The sequence below is a fragment of the Euleptes europaea genome, chromosome 1 (genome assembly GCF_029931775.1).
Source record: "Euleptes europaea isolate rEulEur1 chromosome 1, rEulEur1.hap1, whole genome shotgun sequence".
In the NCBI taxonomy this organism is placed as follows: Eukaryota; Metazoa; Chordata; class Lepidosauria; order Squamata; family Sphaerodactylidae; genus Euleptes; species Euleptes europaea.
The window spans coordinates 182,300,934-182,321,594 of NC_079312.1; the positions used below are offsets into that span (position 1 = coordinate 182,300,934).

The 20,661-nt window shown below is 50.4% G+C and overlaps 1 protein-coding gene across 1 annotated transcript; it reads right to left on the reverse strand.

Annotated features, from left to right (window-relative positions):
- Positions 1-536: 536 nt before the first annotated feature.
- FARSA (phenylalanyl-tRNA synthetase subunit alpha) lies at positions 537-19,113 on the reverse strand. Its single transcript, XM_056850660.1, has 14 exons — positions 18,961-19,113; positions 14,116-14,334; positions 10,938-11,075; positions 10,447-10,545; positions 10,124-10,242; positions 8,700-8,792; positions 8,157-8,285; positions 7,895-8,010; positions 7,103-7,187; positions 5,256-5,355; positions 4,899-5,067; positions 4,455-4,532; positions 2,184-2,298; positions 537-683 (listed from the first exon to the last, which is right to left on the reverse strand). The coding sequence occupies exons 1-14, from the start codon at positions 19,111-19,113 to the stop codon at positions 578-580; spliced, it is 1,719 nt and encodes a 572-aa protein (XP_056706638.1). The 3' UTR covers positions 537-577.
- Between the last annotated feature and the right edge of the window lie 1,548 nt (positions 19,114-20,661).

Here is a 20,661-nt window from a genome sequence, read left to right on the forward strand (position 1 = left end):
TTCTTGAAATCAAAAAGGCTCCAAATCTAAGAAAGACATGATATAGGAGGATGGGGAAATAATGTATGTTGGATGCATGGTAAACGTGGAGAAAATAAATAGAGAGATGTCAGAGTCTCTCATTTACAGGCAAAGACAACTAGGCAAACAGCCAGAGGGAGGGAATTCAGCAATTCAGCAAAGGAAAGAAACAGTATTTCACTAGTTCCCACCCCGAAATCCCAGGGAAAGGGTAGCGAACGGCACACAGCCTCCTAGTGTCAATGAGCTCCCCTCACAGAGGGCATCTGTGCTAGATCACTAATGAAGCAAGCTGCTGCTGCTACTACTCCCATCTCAGAGTCTGTGCTTTCTCCCAGATTTAAGATTCCTGGCAAATGCCATTTTTATTGGCCACAACTTGATCTGCGTCCTTTTCAAAGACAGAGCAGGAAAGCCTGCCATCACTCCGGAGCCCTCCAAAAGACGGGCCGCTTTCCTAAGAAAAGAAATCAAAGCTGGAGGTGAAAAGAGAGCTCCGGCTAGGAGCGGGGCTGATAAACAGGCCAGTCAGAGAGCGCCAGGCAGCTGAGGCCCTCTAGTTATCCAGGCGGCAGAGCGGGCTGTCGTACACCATCTGCAGGTTGACTTTGTGACCCACCAGCTCCCGGATATTGTTGATGCCGTACTTGATCATTGTGGGCCTGGAAGAGAAGAGGCGGGAGGCTCGGAAGACACTTCTGGGAATTCCACGGGATGCTTTTCGTGGTGGAAAGGGCCCTCGAGTCACAGCTGACTTACGGCGACCCCGTGGGGTTTTCAAGGCAAGTGACGTTAAGAACATAAGAAAAGCCCTGCTGGATCAGACCCAGGCCCATCAAGCTCAGCAGTCTGTTCACACAGTGGCCAACCAAGGGCCTCTAGGAAGCCCCCAAACAAGATGACTGCAGCAGCACTGTCCTGCCTGTGTTTCACAGCATCTAATATATTCAGCATGCTCCTCTGATCCTGGAGGTGGTTTGCCATTGCTTGCCTTCACGTGGGCTGAGAGAGTTCTGAGAGAACTGTGACTGGCCCAGTGCCACCCAGGCAGGCTTCGTGTGGAGGAGTGGGGGATAGAACCTGGTTCCCCAGATTAGAATCCGCCACTCTTAACCACTACACCACGCTGGCTCTCACAGAATGTTTTTAGTCTCTACTAAATGCTAGATACCCTGCCGTGGATGACCCAGGCTAGCCCAGTCTCATCAGATCTCAGAAGTTAAGCATGGTCAGCCCTGATTAGTACTTGGCTGGGAGACCACCAAGGAAGTCCAGGGTTGCTACGCAGAGGCAGGCAATGGCAAACCGCTTGTTTCCTGCCTTGAAAACCCGAGTCGGCTGTGACTTGATGGCATTTTTCATCATAATCAAACACTAGGTGCAGTTTGAAACAATCACAGACAAGGAGCAGCATACCGCTGGCCCTGCAGTGCATCCGCTCCCCTCCCCTACTTGGGATACCTCTGGCAAAGGCACCCCCCACCCCCTTGCTGCTGCTTCACAAGCTTCATGCAGCAGAGCGACTTGTTGTCTGTAACTGACCAAAGGAAGAGGTTGAGAGATAATCCTCTAGGATGGCAGGTGGCCCGGGGCAGCGATTGCAGTCGGAAGCTTTATTAAGATTAACTCCGGCTTACCTAAGAGTCTTAGAAGACCGGAGGGAGGGGAGGGGCTTGGATACGGAGCAGGCTGTGAGAGCCAAGGAAGCTTCGACTGAGCAGAGGGGCTCAAGGCACCGGAGACCGAACCCTACGAGGAAAGGCTGAGGGAGTTGGGAATGTTCAGTCTGGAGAAGAGGAGGTTGAGGGAGGACATGATTGCTCTCTTTAAGTATTGGAAGGGCTGTCACTTAGAGGAAGGCTGAGGGAGCTGTTTCTGTTGGCAGCAGAGGATCATAGGACTTGCAATAATGGTTTTAAATTGAGGACGGAAAGGTACCAGCCGGATATTAGGAAAAAATTTTTTCACAGTTTAAGCATTGTTCTGCAGTGGAATCAGCTACCTAGGGAGGTGGTGAGCTCCCCCTCACTGACAATCTCTAAGCAGGGGCTGGACAAGCACTTGTCAAGGATGCTCTAGGCTGATCCTGCATTAAGCAGGGGGTTGGACTAGAGGACCCCCCTATGGCCCCTTCCAGCTCTATGATTCTACGATTCGCTCACCGTTCCAGAGAGAGTCCCCAGGCAATGACCGACACCCCCTCCGGCAGGCCCATCGGCAGCAGCATTTCTGGCCGGAAGACTCCCGAGTTTCCCACTTCCACCCACTTCTTCAAGCCTGCAAAGGAAATAAGGCAAGGGACACCGTTAAAGCAAGGGAGGTGGGCCAGGAGGGGCTAGTGACCCCAGGCCAAACAGCCACAAGCCAGGTGGCAACCCCGGCCAGGCTCTGTGTCTTCCCGGTGGCCGGAATCTCATCTGCACCTCTGCCCCCTGACACGCGGTAGGTCAGGTTGCCGAGTGCTGGAGAACATAGCCCGCTCAAGCCCAAGAAGAAGGACGCAAAGCGTTCCAGTCGTTTTTTGTGACAAGCACATGGTGGAGATAATCCACCCCAGCCTGTGTTAAAGGACAGGCTCACACAGCACAATGTCCAGGGTGGAAATGCAGAGGTCCTGGCTCCTGCGGACTCAGTCGAGTGATGGTATCGTTTTACTCTGCTCTGGTTCGACCTCACCTAGAGTATTGTGTTCAGTTTTGGGCACCGCAATTTAAGAAAGATGTAGACAAGCTGGAATGTGGCAACAAAGATGGTGAGGGGTCTGGAGACCAAGTCCTGTGAGGAAAGGTTGAAGGAGCTGGGTGTGTTTACCTTGGAGAGAAGACTGAGAGGGGATATGATAACCATCTTCAAGTACTTGAAGGGCTGTCATATAGAGGAGGGTGCCGAGTTGTTTTCTGTTGCCCCGAAGGTTGGACCAGAACCAACAAGTTGAAATTAAATCGAAAGTTTCCATCTAGACATTAGGAATTTTTTTCTAACCGTTAAGAGTGGTTCCTCAGTGGGAACAGGCTTCCTCGGGAGTTGGTGGGCTCTCCTTCCCTGGAGGTTTTGAAACAGAGGCTAGATGGCCATCTGTCAGCAAGGCTGATTCTGTGACCTTAAGCAGATGATAGAGGAGGGCATCTTGGCCATCTTCTGAGCATGGAGTAGGGGGTCACAGGGTGTGTGTGTGTGTGTGTGTGTGGGAAGGTAGTTGTGAATTTCCTGCCCCACCTGACCTTCCCACTTTCTAAAAACACTTGGCAGGCATCAGAAAACGTGCTGGTGGGTGCCCAGGCGCCCACGGGCACCACACTGGGGACCCCTGGTTTTCCACACGGAATCTGCAGTGATCTCCACCAGCCACAAAAGGCCCTGTGTTACCATGGTGCTCCATCGTCCACATGGCCTTCTCAGCCCATTCCATGACATGGGAGCATGTACAACAAAGAAAGGGATGGCCTGCTCTTCAGCCCCTAATTGCTTGCTCCTTTCTTCCTCTCAGAAGGTTTTTCTCTTATTGCAAAGTTATTGGTGTTTTTTTCCTGAAGGGGTTTAAAACCATGAAGTATGTTCATCTTCTGGAACTACTTATGGCAGCCTTTTAAACAAAGTAGAGCCAGTGTGGTGTAGTGGTCAAGAGCGGTGGTTTGGAGCGGTGGACTCTAATCTAGAGAACCAGGTTCAATTCCCCACTCCTCCATGTGAGCGGCGGACTCTATCCTGGTGAACCAGGTTGGTTTCCCCACTCCTACTCATAAGGCCAGTTGGGTGACCTTGGGATAATCACAGTTCTCTCTGAACTCTCTCAGCCCCACCTACCTCACAGGGTGTCTGTTGTGGGGAGGGGAGGGGAAGGTGATTGTAAGCTGGTTTGATTCTCCCTTAAGTGGTAGAGAAAGTCGGCATATAAAAATCAATTCTTCTACTTTTCCCTACAAAAGGGCTACATGCAATAAAAGGCCTCCTTGAGCCTCATACTAAATGTGGACATGGTGTTCTGGGAGGACGTCCTTTAAATTCAAGGCCATCCGGGACCTCCAGAAATAGGAGCCCATCTAAGACTCACCGGTCTGTGTGGCCACAATGGAAAAACATTCTAACTTATAGCGCTTGATCGGGATGACCGAGTTTTGCGCCGGTGTGAGTCATAAGGGGATTACCAATGGCTAAATTGGGAGCAGCTGGAATTCCTCCTACAGGCTGTGACTACGTAGCTGCCTTCCTGGCCAGGGTGGAAAACTTTAAATATCTGAAATAGTTCCCAGGTACAGACATAAGAGGTCAGGGTACCTCAATCACTTGTCCTGTCATTCAAAGTGTTAAGGCTTCCGCTCTGCTGGCCCATTGACTGGTGCAGCTCCTCGGCCCCTGGCTTTAAGCCCCGAGAGAGGAGCAGGCAGTGGCACGGAGGGCACTGGGGCTTCTTGGCACCACCGTGCTGCGCTTACCCTGGTGGTAGCTGAACACCTCCATGCTGGGCTCTGTGTAAGGGTTGTAAGCAGGCTTGAACCGCAACTGTGTGATCCCTGCCAAAGAGAGAAGATGAAAAAATTCCATACCTGACGCTGCCTTACACTGAACCAGACCCCTGGTCCATCAAGGTCAGTCTTGTCTCAGATGGGCAGTGGCTCTCCAGTGCCTCAGGCAGAGACAGGTCTTTCACGTCATCTCCTGCCAGGCCCTTTCAATTGCAGATGCTGGGGACTGAGCCTGGGAACTTCTGCATGCTAAGTGGAGTCTCTTCCACAGAGCCTCAGATTCTCCCCAGCTGAGAAGCTGTGGGTTCCTGGAAATGGACAAAACAGCCCCCAGAGAACGTCTCTGGCTCTTCGCCAGGCATGTGCTCGGATCTCTGCTCTGCTTCATCCCTCCTCCTGCTCGTCAGCTCTTACCCAGCTTGGTGAAAAACTCTTTCAGGACACCCATCAGGTCTCCCAGCGTCATGCCGTAGTCGGCCACCACCCCTTCGATCTGGTGGAACTCCGCCAAATGGGTAGCATCCAGCGTCTCGTTCCTGAAGACCCGGTCAATGGAGAAGTATTTGGCTGGGGTGAACTTCTCCTGCGGGGGAAGTGGCTGTCAAAGCTCAAGCCTTTTGATTGGCTCCAGGACTTCAGGCATAGCCCCCAACCTCAGCCTAGTCTGGCTGGCACTGCCCACTGCAGATGAAGCCCACCACCACTCCCTCAACGGCCCTGCTCTTCCATCCTTGCCCACAGAGCCAGGATGGAGCAGGCACTGGCAACTACCTGCTGTGCCAGCTGATAGAGCATCCGCGCACTGGCGGCTGTGGTATGTGTCCGAAGGAGGTTCTTCCGAGCCTCTTCCAGCTTCCAGTCATATTTGTACCTGGGAAAAAAACAAAAAAATATGCATTAAGTGGTGGCATCTCAAACAACATTTAACTTGTAGGACTGTTCACTGCGATTTCAACAGTTAATGGCTTGTATCCAATGAGACCTGCTGGTAGAGAGGCCAAATCTCACAGAACAGAAGAAGAAGAAGAAGAGTTGGTTTTTATATGCTGACTTCCTCTACCACTAAGGAAGAATCAAACCGGCTTACAATCACCTTACCTTCCCCTCCCCACAACAGACACCATGTGAGGTGGGTGGGGCTGAGAGAGCTCTGAGAACTGTGACTAGCCCAAGGTCACCCAGCTGGCTTCGTGTGTAGGAAAGGGGAAAGCAACCTGGTTCACCAGACTAGCATCTGCCGCTCATGTGTAGGAGTGGGGAATCAAATCCGGTTCTCCAGATCAGAATCCACAGCTCTTAACCACTACACCATGCTGGCTCTCACCTCTGCGGCCTGCTGCCCCCCCAATCAAATTTCCTCCTGTGTTCACTGCCCACCATGAACCACAAAGTGAGCATCTGGAAGGGGGGAAATCAGCAGGAATCTTTGGAATATTGTGGTTGGATATAAGCCAGTTACGGGGGACAAAACTTGAGAATACATCCAGAAAAACAGTTACTGTTCTGTGGGGATCCACTACTCAAAACGTCAAAATGCAAACGCTGTGTAATGCCTTTTTATTCGAACCAATAAAAATATAACAAAATAATATTCAAGCTTCCGAGTTCCCTGGAGCAGGATGTCCAAATGAGAAAAAGGGTGTGGGGGTAGGATTGCTCCAGGGCGTGATGAAAAAGCCCCCAACTGGCTGCTAGTAGTGTCTTAAAATGGAGTGAAGGATGTATCGTAGACCTCATTGGATTCTATGGTGCTGGATGCAAAAGAGGGAAACAAGGAATCTAAAATAGAATTTTAAAATGGCCAGTCCTCCATTTTAGGATTCTAAAAGGTTCATTAGTTCTTGTCACAAGCATCGCAGAGAACACTGATATTGTTAACCTCCAGACACCAGACAGAGAAAAGATTGATAGCCGAGGTGTCCTAGGATTCTGTTCTCTCTTGCGTTGTTCAATATCTACGCAAAACCAGTCTGTGAGTTGGGTGTCATCAATATGCTGATGGCACACACACTTATCCCACAAACATCTTTATGTGTGTATGGGGGGGGGAAATCTGGGTTTTATTCTACTGGTTTTAACTGTAATTTGTAAAGCACCTTGAGCTATAAGCAAAAGTGGGATATAAATTTGTTAATAACAAGAATAAGAAAAGTTGGTTTTTATACGCTGACTTTCTCTACCACTTAAGGGAGACTCCAACCGGCTTACAATCACCTTCCCTTCCCCTCCCCACAACAGACACCCTGTGAGGTAGGTGAGGCTGAGAGAGCTCTAAGAGAACTGTGACTAGCCCAAGGTCACCCAGCTGGCTTCGTGTGGAGAAACAAATCCACCAGATTAGCCTCCGCCGCTCATGTGGAGGAGTGGGGAATCCAACCTCATTCTCCAGATCAGAGTCCACTGCTCCAAACCACCGCTCTTAACCACTACACCACTCTGGCTCTCACAATAAGGAGCCCCGTACTGCAGGCTGCTGCAACCAACCATCTGGTTCTCCCACATAAGACTTTTCACATCTTTCAGAGCCAAACAGTGCACTGACGCATTTAAATCACAAAGTCCTGATGTCTGGATTTCCAGGACCCACACTGAGCAAGGAACCCTTCTTTCTGTCTCACCCATGGGATCCATATCCGCCTTGGGAGTGAACTCGCTTCACCCTCTTTAGATAATCCATGGGGAAATCGATGGCTTCAGCAGGATCTGGAGCGAACAAAAGACAAGTGGAACAAGTGGAGATTTAATGTGAAGCACAAAACCACAACCTTAAGGAGAGGCAGATTCTCTGAGGGAAAAGAGGAAAAAAGATGATTCCACGGCCTTTCTGACCACCGCTGATGATGGGATTCTTTGCAGCCTGTAGCACAATGGGTGTCCCTCCCACTGCAACCTGGAAACACAGCAGTCCCACAGGGGGATGTGTAACCACCAGAGGCCGGGGCCTGGTCGATCACCTGTGTTCCCCAAGTCCAAAGGCATGGCTGCGAAAGGCGACTCCAGTTGTGTGGAAACCAAGCAACGCAATTAGAATCAGAGTTGGAAGGGACCACCAGGGTCATCTTGTCCAACCCTCTGCACAATGCAGGAAATTCACAATTACCTTTCCCACAACAACCCCCAGTGACCCCTATTCCATGCTCAGAAGATGGCAACAAAACCCCTCCAGGATCCCTGGCCAACCTGGCCAGGAGGAAAAATGCTTCCTGACCCCAAAGTGGTGATCAATCGGCATTACCCTGGGTATGTAAGAAAGGGCCAGGAGAGCCAAGCACTGACGCAAGCCTTCCTGCCCTCCCTCTCAGGATCTGCCTACTTTCACAGAATCAGCATTGCTGTCAGATGGCCATCTAGCCTCTGCTTAAAAACCTCCAAAGGAGAGCCCACCACCTCCCGAGCCCACCTTAACTAACCTTTAAGGAAGAAGGTGTCATGCTGGTCCCGGGCCGGATGTTGCTGCGGCTGGAAAAGGGCATCAAAGTTCCAGAAGGAGCTCTCAATAAAGTTATTGGTCGGCATTTCTGTAAAACTGAGGGGGAAACAAGCCTACAGTCACTATGCCAACACCATCCCCGGTCTTCTGCCCTCTCTCGATCACGCAAGATACAGGGCGGCACCTCTTGTCTCCCAACGGCTGCCGTTTCCTGCCCAATACGTTGCGTATAAAATACACACCCCATTTCAAGGAAGATCTGCCGGAACTGGCTGCGGACTTTCAGGAGCGGGTGGAGATGGCCACTTTCAGGCATGATGCCCAGAGCCTCAAAGTTGTAAGCCTTGAACTTCAGGTCTCGCCAGGAGCCACTGCGAGGTTGGGGAAGGGGAAGGAGAGCGGGGTGGGAGGGAGAAGAATGATCATTTCACAAGAGGTGGGGGTCTTCTCAAATGCCCTCACCCCCAACTGCAGTCTTGATTAAATGAGTAACCCCATCCTTCTGCCTGCGAAATGCAAAACGGCAAGCAGAGAGAAGCTCTTTACTCAAACATTCTGCCAACACAGTCTGCAAGATATCCATGAATACATTTTGACATTCAGGGTTACTGCTGAATCTCGATTCTATGCTGTGGAAGGAGGAGAGGACACCAAATTCTAAGCCCAGGCCCAGAATACAGGGGCAAATTCTGGAAAGAAACAGCCCTTTGGAGGCAGAAATACAAATCTGGCCAAGAACTCAAACTCTGCTGCTGGTTCTCCCTTGAGAAGGGCCAGATCCTCACCTGGCAATCATCTCCGGTGTGAGGTCTGTTTCCTGCTTGGTGACAGAAGTACTAAAAGCGCTGCCTTTCTTGATCCAGTAGGTCTTTATAGTCCTGAAAACAAACACAGTTAATTCTGTCCAGCAAAGAGGCAGGAGACTTCCAAATTCCTATTGCCAGAGGATCCCACAAGAGACTGAGGCTGGGGTTGAGAAATGGGTGTAGCAATAAAAAAAAGCACACACTCTTTTAGGACTTCATCCCTCTGTTTCAGGATCCAGAGGCTAGAAAGCTCAATTACCCAGAAAATCAATATGATCCCATGGACAGAAGGCACAAAATCCAGTCACAGCCAAAGACTTGCTTGGCCAGTCACAGGCTATGCCTTAAGCTTCCCATGCGCAGAACAAGTGAAGTAACTGGAAAGCACTTTCCAAACTTCTGCTTTCAAATGCTCTGCAGGGACCAACAAGCCCTGGCCTGGGAAAGTACACATGGAGAGGGAACACAGCGCACCCACGATCTTGATTAAAAAGGAGTTTGTGCGCAGAGGCAACATGAAAAAGCCCACTTCCACACCAAAGCAGAAGCAGCCTCCCCCCCTTCTCCACTCCGTTGTATTTCTTCTGGTATTCAGACATAACCTGAAGCACCCTGGAGGCGGGCAACGGAGGCCACCTACAACTTGATAGAGATCTATAAAATTATGCATGGTATGGAGTGGACAGGGAGAAGCTTTTCTCCCTCTCTCATATTAGTATAGGGGGTCATCTGCTGAAGCTGGAGGGTGAGAGATTCAAAACAGATAAAAGGAAGTATTTCTTCACACAATGCATAGTTAAATTGGGGGAGTCCCTGCCCCAGGATGTGGCAAAGCCTTCCAAGTTGGCAGCCATCAAGGGGGAGTGGACATGTTCATGGAGAGGGCTATTCATGGCTACCAGTCAAAATGGATACTAGTCATGATGCATACCTGTTCTCTCCAGGATCATAGGAGCATGACTATTATATTAGGTGCTGTGGAACACAGGCAGGACAATGCTGCTGCAGCCGTCTTGTTTGTGGGCTTCCTGGAGGCACCTAGTTGGCCACTGTGTGAACAGACTGCTGGATTTGATGGGCCTGGGTCTGACCCAGCATGGCCTTTCTTATGTTATGTTCTTAACTTATACCAAGGAAAGGTTGGCCAACAGTCAGTCAGGAACACTTAGGAACAGGGCTTGTGACTTTAAAGCAAGGGGTTGAAGCTGGTGACATGCGTTGTGCTTGTGTGCCAGAACTAACATTAAAAGCACGAAGGGAAACAAATCACCCGCAGAACATATGGAATCAGTCAGCAAACAGACATACAAGGCTTTGAAGTATTACGATACTGTTAGGAGTAAGTGCTTTGGCCCACCTTAGTAGAATCAAGCCCCAGGAACAGGGGAGTCAGCTGAACTTACACTTCAGTCAGGAGCTTCCGCTTCTTCAGTTCACTCTTGTCCTTCTCGTCCAGGCTGTCGGCCTCCCCCTGCTGCACCTGGACCAGTTTTTCCCTCACCATGTCCTGCACGCTCTCCACCTAGAGGGGAAAGTGAAGCTTTTTGAGGGCAGCGTCTGGACTCTCTCATCCCAAGCCAACAGGACAAGAAACTACACGGGAACCGCCACACAGGTGCTCCCACAGTACCTTTTAACCAGCTTCCAGCACGCAACCCTCTGAGAGGGAGTGTACTGCCAGGCAGAAACAGAACCCCAAGACAGAAAAGGCACTGGGACCGCTCACCACTCGGAAGACGCGGGGCCCTCCCTCTGCGTTCTTGTCTAGCTGGATCCATTTATTGGACATTGCCTTGCTGAATCCCACCTTTCCACATGGCAGCTTCTGCAGAGGAACAGTCACTCATCAGAGGCAGAATCATACCACAGAATCAAATACCCACCTCCCAAGTGTAACAACCCCAAAAGAAAAAGAGAAGGTACTTCAACCGGGACCCACAGCAAAGGATTCATACATGAAGCTGGCTTATACTGAATCAGACCCTTGGTCCATCAAGGTCAGTATTGTCTGCTCAGACTGGCAGCAGCTCTCCAGGGTAATGTGCAGAGGTCTTTCACATCACCTCCTGCCAGATCCTTTAACTAGAGATACCAGGGATTGAACCTGGGACTTTCTGCACGCAAAGCAGAGGCTCTTCCACTGAGCCACAGCCCCTCTCCAATTCAGGAGCATGAGCACAGTGCTTCGGGGGAGGGGGGGAAGGAAGTCTGTCTTACCATCAGCTCACTCTGGACCAGACCCTCAAGGGGGATGCTGTTAAAGACCCGGACTTCATGGCTCCCTTCTTGGACAACTTCTTCGCCTTCAGGGGTCAGTTCCCACTTCTTGGATGTTCGCTGCTCGGCCTCAATCACCTAATGAGAATATTTATGAGAGCAGAAAATGCTTTAAGTGTGGGGTCACTCGGCAGAGACAGCGTGTCAAACAGAACTTGATAATATTGTCGAAGGCTTTCACGGTCAGAGTTCATTGGTTTTTGTAGATTATCCGGGTTGTGTGACCGTGGTCTTGGTATTTTCTTTCCTGACGTTTCGCCCACAGCTGTGGCAGGCATCTTCAGAGGAGTAACACTGAAGGACAGTGTCCTTCAGTGTTACTCCTCTGAAGATGCCTGCCACAGCTGTGGGCGAAATGTCAGGAAAGAAAATATCAAGACCACGGTCACACAACCCGGATAATCTACAAGAACCAAAGAACTTGATAACCTTGGGCCTACCTCGAGTTGTTCGACAGTGGAATCAGCTACCTAGGGAGCTGGTGAGCTCCCCCTCACTGGCAGTCTTTAAGCAGCGGCTGGACAAGCACTTGTCAGGGATGCTCTAGGCTGATCCTGCACTGAGCAGGGGGTTGGACTAGATTGCCTGGATGGACCCCTTCCAACTCTAGGAAAGCAGATCAGAGTGGGGGGGGGACTAAAATCGAGTCAAGCAGCACCTTACAGACAACAAGATATTCAGGGCATGAGCTTTCGAGAGTCACAGCTCCCTTCATGGTGTAGTGGTTAAGAGCGGTGGTTTGGAGCAGTAGACTCTGATCTGGAGAACCAGGTTGGTTTCCCCACTCCTCCACATGAATCCAGCTGGGTGACCTTGGGCTAGTCACAGCTCTCTTAGAGCTCTCTCAGCCCCCACCTACCTCACAGGGTGCCTGCTGTAGGGAGGGGAAGGTGATTGTAAGCCGGTTTGATTCTTCCTTAAGTGGTAGAGAAAGTTGGCATATAAAAACCAACTCTTCTTCTTCCATAACATCTGCTCAAACAGAGGTGCTTCGCCATCGCCTGCCTCTGCATAGCGACCCTGGGCTTCCTTGGTGGTCTCCTACCCAAGCAATAAGCAGGGCCCATCCTGCTTTGCTTCCAAGACCTGACGAGATGAAGAGAGCTGTTTTGCCATCGCCTGCCTCTGCAACCTTGGACTTCCTTGGTGGTCTCCCATCCAAGTACTAGCAAGGGTCGACCCTGCTTAGCTTCTGAAATCTGACAAGATTGTACGCAGGTTTGATTCTGCCTTAAGTGGCAGAGAAAGTCGCCATATAAAAACCAACTCTTCTTCTGATCCTGTTTTCTAGACTAAAAATCGGAAGAGCCTTGCTGGATCAGACCAACGGCCCACCTTGTCCGGCATGCTGCTTGGCATCGTGGCCCCCTGCCTCTCAAAGCCCTTTGGCCCCACGCATGGAGTACGGAGGCAGGGCTGTTGCTCAGAAGAGGAGCCATGTGGCTCAGTGGTTAAAGCTGGACTAGGGCTGGGGAGACCCAGTCAAAGCCCCCACCGTGCCACAATTAGGATCGCCAGGTGCCTCTTCGCCACCAGCGGGAGGTTTTGGGGGTGGAGCCTGAGGAGGGCGGGGTTTGGGGAGGGACTTTGATGCCCTAGAGTCCAGTAGCCAAAGTGGCCATTTTCTCCAGGGGAACTGATATCTATTGGCTGGAGATCAGTTGTAATAGCAGGAGATCTCCAGCTAATACCTGGAGGCTAGTAGTCAAAGTTGCAGTTGTAGGCTATTTTAAATGATCAAACTTTGATGTTAACTTAAATAGTTATATTTTTAAACATATAACATGTGAAAATATTGTTGAAGGCTTTCACGGTCAGAGTTCACTGGTTCTTGTAGGTTATCCGGGCTGTGTGACCGTGGTCAGGAAAGAAAATATCAAGACCATGGTCACACAGCCCAGATAACCTACAAGAACCAATATAACATGTGGTATGAGAAAAATCTCACAAATACATTTTTCTGTTCCTTCACAGTTCACAAAAATAAGCTGATATTCTATACATTATCACATACATAATGTAAGTTTCAGTCAAATTATAAAGCAGGCTTGCACTTAAACATAACATAGATTTCCATCCAACTGTAAAGCAGGCTAGCTGCAAAAAACAAAATAAAGAGCAGTCTCTTCTAGAACAATATGTTAGAGTTTCTTCTCAAAGGGCTTTTATCCGCTTTGGTAGTGGAACAGGATGCCGGTAAATGACTGTTTCAAAACTTCTTCAGCCACCCCAAAAGAAGCCTGCTTTATAATTTGACTGAAACTTACATTATGTACGTAATAATGTATAGAATATCAGCTTATTTTTGTGAACTGTGAAGGAACAGAAAAATGTATTTGTGAGATTTTTCTCATACCACGTTATATGTTTAAAAAATATAACTATTTAAGTTAACATCAAAGTTTGATCATTTAAAATAGCCTACAACTTTGACTACTAACATACTACAGTTGTTATTACTGGTTTGAATACCTGGAGGCTGGCAACCCTAAGGAAGGGACTTCAATGCCACAGAGTCCAATGGCCAAAGCAGCCATTTTCTCCAGGGGAACCGATCTCTGTCAGCTGGAGATCAGTTGTAATCGATCTCCAGCCACCACCTGGAGGCTTAGGTCAATAAAGGTTAGCCTGCTATACAGTTAGTTAGCAAATACAAAATAGCAGAAAAACAAGCATTCAATAAATGCAAAGTATGTCTTTGTTCAATTTAGGCATATAGTTAACATACAATTATATAATCACTGTCTGTGCAATATTATGCAGGATAAATCATAAACAACTTGAACAAAGACATACTTTGCATTTATTGAATGCTCGTTTTTCTGCTATTTTGTATTTGCTAACCATCTGGAGGCTGGCAACCCTAGCCACGATGCCCCCTGAGCACCCAGGCACTCTGCCTGGCCTCCCTCGCAGGGTTGTGGCGGGGAATAAAAAGGAACACCACGTGCCCTGCCCTGGGATATGCAAGTGGCAGGCAGGCGCGCCACGTGCAGAAGAGGCCGCCGCCCCGTTTGCTGCCCGAACGGTCTATCAACCCAACCGAGCCAATCCGGGTAAGGATCGGCGAAGCGCCGCCCCCTTTCGCCGCCGCCGAGGGGGCGTGGCCGCCACCCACCTCACCCAGGGCCTGCAGGCTCTTCACCGCCCCGACCAGCACTTGGTGGTCCAGCCCGAGCGCCGCGGCCGCCTCCAGGCTGCCGATGCCGGCTTCGGGCGCCGCCAACTCCAGCCGCTGCAGCAGCAGCTCGGCCGCCGAGCCGGATCCCCCCGCCGCCGCCGTCACGGCGGGCGACATGTTCCCGGCTGCCTCTGACAGGCGCTTCCGGTGCTGGGGCTATAGCGGAAGTGACGTACGGCGGAGAGTCTTGAAGGAGACGTGCCTCCTCCCTTCGCCGCCAGGGAGCGCCGTTGTTGCATAGACTTCCGGGTTGCAGGTAGGTCAAAGGGGTGTGTGGTCTGAATGGCTCTGCGGGGAGAGCTCCGGCGCCCAGTCGAAGGGGCGGAATCCGCCATGTGCGGGGCAGGAACCCCCTTGAACACGTGGGCACGGAGTAGGGGTCACTGGGTGGGTGTGGGTGGGGGGGAAGGTAGTTGTGAATTTCCTGCATTGTGCAGGGGGGTTGACTAGATGACCCTGGTGGTCCCTTCCAACTCTATGATTCTATTAATTGCATTCTATGATTCGATGACATGAAGCTGCCTTATGCTGAATCAGACCATCAGGGTCCATCCAAGTCAGTATTGTCTGCTCAGACCGGCAGCGGCTCTCCAGGGTCTCAGGCAGAAAAGGGTCTCTTCACAGCACCTACTTGCCTGGTCCCTTTAACTGGAGATGCCAGGGACTGAACCTGGGACCTTCTGCCTGCCAAGCAGATGCTCTGCCACTGTTATCAATTGCATACCAACTTAGTTCTCTGTTGTTTTGTTCCCAGACCCCATGTAAAAGACACGGTTGAGTTATTAAAAAGGCAGTGTGGCATAGTGGGTGGAGTGTCGGGCTAGCATCTGAGGGTGCCGGGGTGAAATCCTCACTGAGCTGTGCAGCTCCTGGGATGTCCTTGGCCAATCACTGTTCCTCAGTTTGACCTATCTCACGGGGAGAGGATGATATATGCCATACTAAGCTCTTTTGAGGAAGGGCAGCCAAAAAAAAATGCATCACATCAGGGGCCCTGGAGTCCAAGAAGTGTTTTAGAAAATGGGTGGGTCCAGGTGATGATCTTGCCCTGCTGGGCTTCCTATTGGCCATTGGAGATCCAACTGGCTATGCAGATTAAAACAAAGTTGTTTCAGAGCCAGCTGACCACCTGGAGGGTGGGCTCCATGGCATCATACCCTTCTGAGGTCCCTCCCCAAATCTTCCCCTTCCCAGGTTCCACCCCCCTCACCATGTCTCCAGGAATTTCCCAAACCAGAGCCCCATTTCCTCCTCCCACACCCATGTCTCACCCTGCCTGCAATACCATGCGTAGTGACTCATGTATTTAAATCTTGTCTATTCCACTTTTCTCCCCAGCGGGACCCAAGGTAGGTTAGAAACTAAAACCAACAATCTGCAATAAATAAAAATCACGGCACCGTAGACTGCTACCAAAAACCACCAGTGCGGACCAAAGCTTTGTGAAAGCCCTCAGGGCATGAGCTGTCCTGTGGTCTGCCAAGCTGTTCTTCCGTGTTGGAGCCTCAACTGAAAATGCTCTAGAACAAGCAGTGGTTGATCTGACCTGCCCAGGGTTGTTACCAACCTCCAGGACGGGCCCGGAGTTCTCATGGAATACAACTAGAGTTGCCAACCTCCAGGTAGCAGCTGGAGATCTCCTGCTATTACAACTGATCTCCAGCCGAAATAAATCAGTTCACCTGGAGAAAATGGCCGCTTTGGCAATTGGACTCTATGAAGTCCCTCCCCAAACCCCCCCTCCTCGGGCTCCACCCCAAAAACCTCCTGCCGGTGGCTAAGAGGAACCTGGCAATCCTAAATAGAACTAATCTTCAGACAACAGAGATTAGTTCCCCTGGAGAAAATGGCAGCTACAGCGGGTGGACTCCATAGCTTTATACCCTGCTGAACCCTCTTACTCTCCTCAAACCCCACCCTCCCCAAGCTCCACCCCCAAATCTTCAGGAATTTCCCAGTCCGGAGTTGGCAACCCTACCTGCTTCAGAGATTGGCTCATCAACAGAGGCTGCTTGAATGGGCAAAGCTCTTGCGGTGGGGGGTCATACAAGGAGATACATCTTCCTTCCCTCTCCCATCCCTAACCTCTAGGCACATTTACAGGGCAACCCTGAGCTGTTCCCTTCTAATCCCACTGAGTTCAATGGACTTAGAAGGGTGTAACTCTGGTAAGGACTGCACTGCAAAACTGGCAATACCCCACTCACACTAAAAGCCCTGCCTTCTACATCCCCTGACTCCTTTTCCCTCTAAAACCAACTTCATGTATATAGAAGAAGACTTGATTTTTTATACCCTGATTTTCTCTACTTTTAAGGAGTCTCAAAGCGGCTTACAATCGCCTTCCCTTCCTCTCCCCACAACAGATGCCTTGTGAGGTAAGTGGGGCTGAGAGAGCTGGGTCTAGCCCCAAGGTCACCCAGCTGGCTTCATGTGTAGGAGTGGGGAAACCAATCCAGTTCACCAGATTAGCCTCCGCCGCTCGTGTGGAGGAGTGGGGGAAATCAAACCCGGTTCTCCAGATCATAGTCCACCGCTCCAAACTGCCACTCTTAACCACTACACCACTCTGGCTTTCAATCTCACCACCTCTCTGCTGTTGTACAGCAGAGAGGCTGACAGTGCATTCCTGAGCAGTTGGTGTGTGGGGATGGTGTGGCAGAGGAGCCGCCGCGGCGCCTCTTAAGCAGTTCCCCGCCTTCCAAAACCTTTAAAAAAGCCTTTTTACAGCTTTTTTTCTTTTAAAATGGGCTTTTCGCCCCATTGAGAATAGCGATGCTGTGCCTGCTAAAAAGCAGGTGCAGCCTCACTCTTCTCCTTACTGGCGTACCCTGGGCGAAATGGGACAGGAGGCTGCCTACAGGCAGCCCCTTCCCGGAATGCCCCAGGAACGCCCCCAGGATGTCAGGATGCCCCCTGGAACACTGCTGGCCCATCCAGCAGCCGGTGATGCGCGAGACCCGGCCTCACTCACTGGGGCTGGGCAAGGACCAGAGGCCTGTGTGAGGGGAAGGGGCTGTGGCTCAGTGGCGGAGCCTCTGCTTGGCATGCAGAAGGTCCCCAGTTCAATCCCCAGCGGCATCTCCAGTTAAAAGGCTCAGGCAGTAAGTGCTGTGAAAGACCCCCACCTGAGACCCTGGAGAGCCGCTGCCTGTCTGAGTAGACAATACTGACTTCGATGGACCCAGGAGGGTCTGATTCAGTAGAAGGCAGCTTCATGTATGTTCATGTGACCCTGGTGGTCCCTTCCAGTTCTATGATTCTAAGTCAGGAATGCGCTGTGATTGACATTTGCCAGTTTTTCTCATCTCCTTCTCAGGAAGCATTTCATTTGCTCCTGAAGGCAGAGGGGACGGGGCCAAGGCAAGAAGTTGTCAGCTGCGGAGGTGAAGCTTCACCCTACAGCAAGCTGCAGGCCGGAGACCCCAATGCCCCTCACCTTGGTCCTCAAGGGCTGTTCGTGTGTCTTCCCAGAAAGAAAAGTGGAGGTGCTCGTATGTGGAAATAAACACAGAGAGTCTGAGATTCTTGCAAGCCAAGCACTTGCGAGAAGACCAGCAACCCGTGCAAGCAGTTCTGCAGTCTCACAACCTCATCCTGCTTGCCGCTCATGTTTGACAGGTTCTTTCTGCGTGAATTAATGTGAAGGGCCTGATCCATCCTGCAGGATTTGCCGGTAGTGTGTTAATCGTAACACCAGTTCCCGGACGTTGCAACATACTCCGTCTGCCTAGGAAGTCTCTCTTTTGAGGCCAAGAACTGACAAAGGCTAGCCGGAGGAGATGCCCCCTTCCAGTAGTCACAGAACACACATCCTGAAGGTTCAAGGGGCAGACCTACGGCCTTGAGACCCCCCTCGAACTGTGGAAAGACCCATGCCTCAGGATTCTTGCCTCAGATGGACTGTCCTGCTTGGGGCTAAGAAGGGATCGTATTTAATTTTAACCCTCTAAGCTTAAATATCATGCTTAGTTAGCATTGTTTGCCTGTTGTATTTCCATTGTGGACTGTATACACCCTTTATATTTAGACCAGGCAGGATTGAACTGCTGGCTAGCACTTATTCATACGTGCCCCCAATTGGCAGTTTGTCTCGTTCAAATGAGAAAGTTCCCCGTGACTATCTTGGCCATCTTCTGGGCATGAAGTAGGGGGTGACTGGGGGTGCGGGGCGGGGGAGGTAATTGTGAATTTCCTGCATTGTGCAGGGGGTTGGACTACATGACACTGGTGGTCCCTTCCAACTCTATGATCCTATCCAGTTCACCAGATTAGCCTCCGCCGCTCATGTGGAGGAGTGGGGATCAAACCCGGTCTGATCTGGAGAACTAGGTTTGATTCCCCCACTCCTCCACATGAGGGCGGAGGCTAATCCAGTGAACTGGATTTGTTTCCCCACTCCTCCACACAAAGCCAGCTGGGTGACCTTGGGCTGGTCACAGGTCTCTCAGTCGCACCTACCTCACAGGGTATGTGTTGTAAGGAGGGAAAGGGAAGGTGATTGCAAGCCAGTTTGAGTCTCCTTTAAGTGGCAGATATCAGGGGAGTTTTGACTCTTGAAAGCTTATACAACCCAAAATCTTGTTGGTCTCTAAGGCGCTCCTGGATTGGAATCTAGCTATGACTATCCTGTTGCCTTTCTCTGTGGCTCTGATGGTGGCGGTGGCAGCCGTGTCCTACTCTTAGTTCTGGAAGTACTGGTTAGTGTGGCCCTGCATTGTTTTATGGGTTCTCCCTCCAGAACCTTTAAGAGCAACCTTCTCTGCAGGCACCAGAACACACCTCTTCATGCTGGGACAACCTTCGCCTCTTGATTCCTTCAGTTGAAGGCCCAGGAAGCCTTTGGGACTTTTCGCCCCGGCCATTCAGCAGCCCTGGGAGCAGCTGTGTCCTTCCAGCGACCTCTGAGTATCCCCAGCCCAGGATGTAGAACATGATGCGGAATGAGAGAGAAGAGGGCCTCTGCTCTGTGTTAATAGTCCACAATGGAAATGAAACAGGCCAGTAGGAAAGAGCGACGAGGATGGCCGGGGGCCTGGAGACCAAGCCCTACGAGGAAAGGCTGAGAGAGCTGGGAATTTTCAGTCTGGAGAAGAGGAGGGTGAGGGAGGGATATGATTGGTCTCTTGAAGAATTTGAAGGGCTGTCACTTAGAGGAGGGGAGGGAGCTGATCCTATTGGCAGCAGAGGATCATAGGATTATGATCGCAATAATGGGTTTAAATTGAGCATGGGAAGGTGGACATTAGGAAAAATATTTTTCAGTAAGAGCTGTTCGACGGTGGAATCAGCTACCTAGGGAGGTGGTGAACTTCCCCTCACTGGCAGTCTTCAAGCAGAGGCTGGACAAGCACTTGTCAGGGATGCTCCAGGCTGATCCTGCATTGAGCAGGGGGTTGGACTAGATGGCCTCTATAGACCCCTTCCAACTCTGATTCTATGAAAGAAGTCACGATGCAGGAGATCCATCGACAGGATCTCCCACATTTTTAAAGGATCAAAATGGCACGAGTGGGGTATGCAACATGACTAGTATCCCAATTTGGCTAGTAGCCATGGATAGCCCTCTCCTCCATGAACATGTCCATTCCCCTCTTAAAACCTTACAAGTTGGCAGCCTAGTTTTAATATCTCAAGGAAGGAGGATCATAAGGGCCAAACCACACGATACGCTTGACTCCTGTTAGGTCACAGGTGCGAACCAGACTCTTGGTGTGACATATATGGGAGGGGGGAGACTTTCACCCCTTTTCTCTGGCTCCGCCTGCTGGAGAAAAGGAGCAAACAGCTTCGCCCACCACCCACCCTTTCCGCTGGTGAAAGTGGGCCGGGAGGGAAACCAGAAGCTGCTGCCCGCTCACAGCACCAAGCGACCAAGGATTTTTGAAAGGCGAACTCGCATCTGGCTGTGAGTGTGGTCACTCATATCGTGTTGTTAGGCCATAGGAGAAAAGGGACGACGCTCCTAATGCAGGTGTGGCAGGAAACCCTAAACTGCTATAGAATAACCAGGGAGAGTGTATTGAGCCGGAACAAAATATGTATAAGCAGTCAAAGCAATGTTTTATTAGATGGTAGTTGATTATATTAGGTTATGAAAAATTAATTAATCATATCCACAAGTCAGGAAGGTTACTTTGATTTTATAACTGTACAAATTTGTATGGCAATGTAATCAGTTTTTTTCTACATACTTTTTAATATATTTGTATCGCCAATTTTTCCCTCCCACTCCCTTCCATTATCCTTGTACCCTTTCCCCCCAATAAATATTAAAAGCAATATTTTATGTTACAGCACCAAACACTAACATGCCCCCCCATTGTGTGTACATGGTCCCGACAGTCACACCAAACATGTAACTTTAGGAAGAGATGGCTGAGACAGAGAGAGAGAGAGAGAAACCAGGACAGCAAGGAGAGTAGAGGGAGATATTACATATCCTATTCAAGCTGCAAGGGGCCATCATTCTGGGGAAACCAG

Excerpts from the sequence above, each read along its gene's own strand:
- FARSA (XM_056850660.1), bottom strand. The coding sequence starts at position 19,113 with ATGTTCTACATCCTGGGCTGGGGATACTCAGAGGTCGCTGGAAGGACA. Across the intron at positions 10,546-10,937 it reads TGGTCCAGAGTGAGCTGATG|AAGCTGCCATGTGGAAAGGT; the intron begins GTAAGACAGACT and ends GTTCCTCTGCAG. Across the intron at positions 4,533-4,898 it reads AGAGTTTTTCACCAAGCTGG|GGATCACACAGTTGCGGTTC; the intron begins GTAAGAGCTGAC and ends TCTCTTTGGCAG.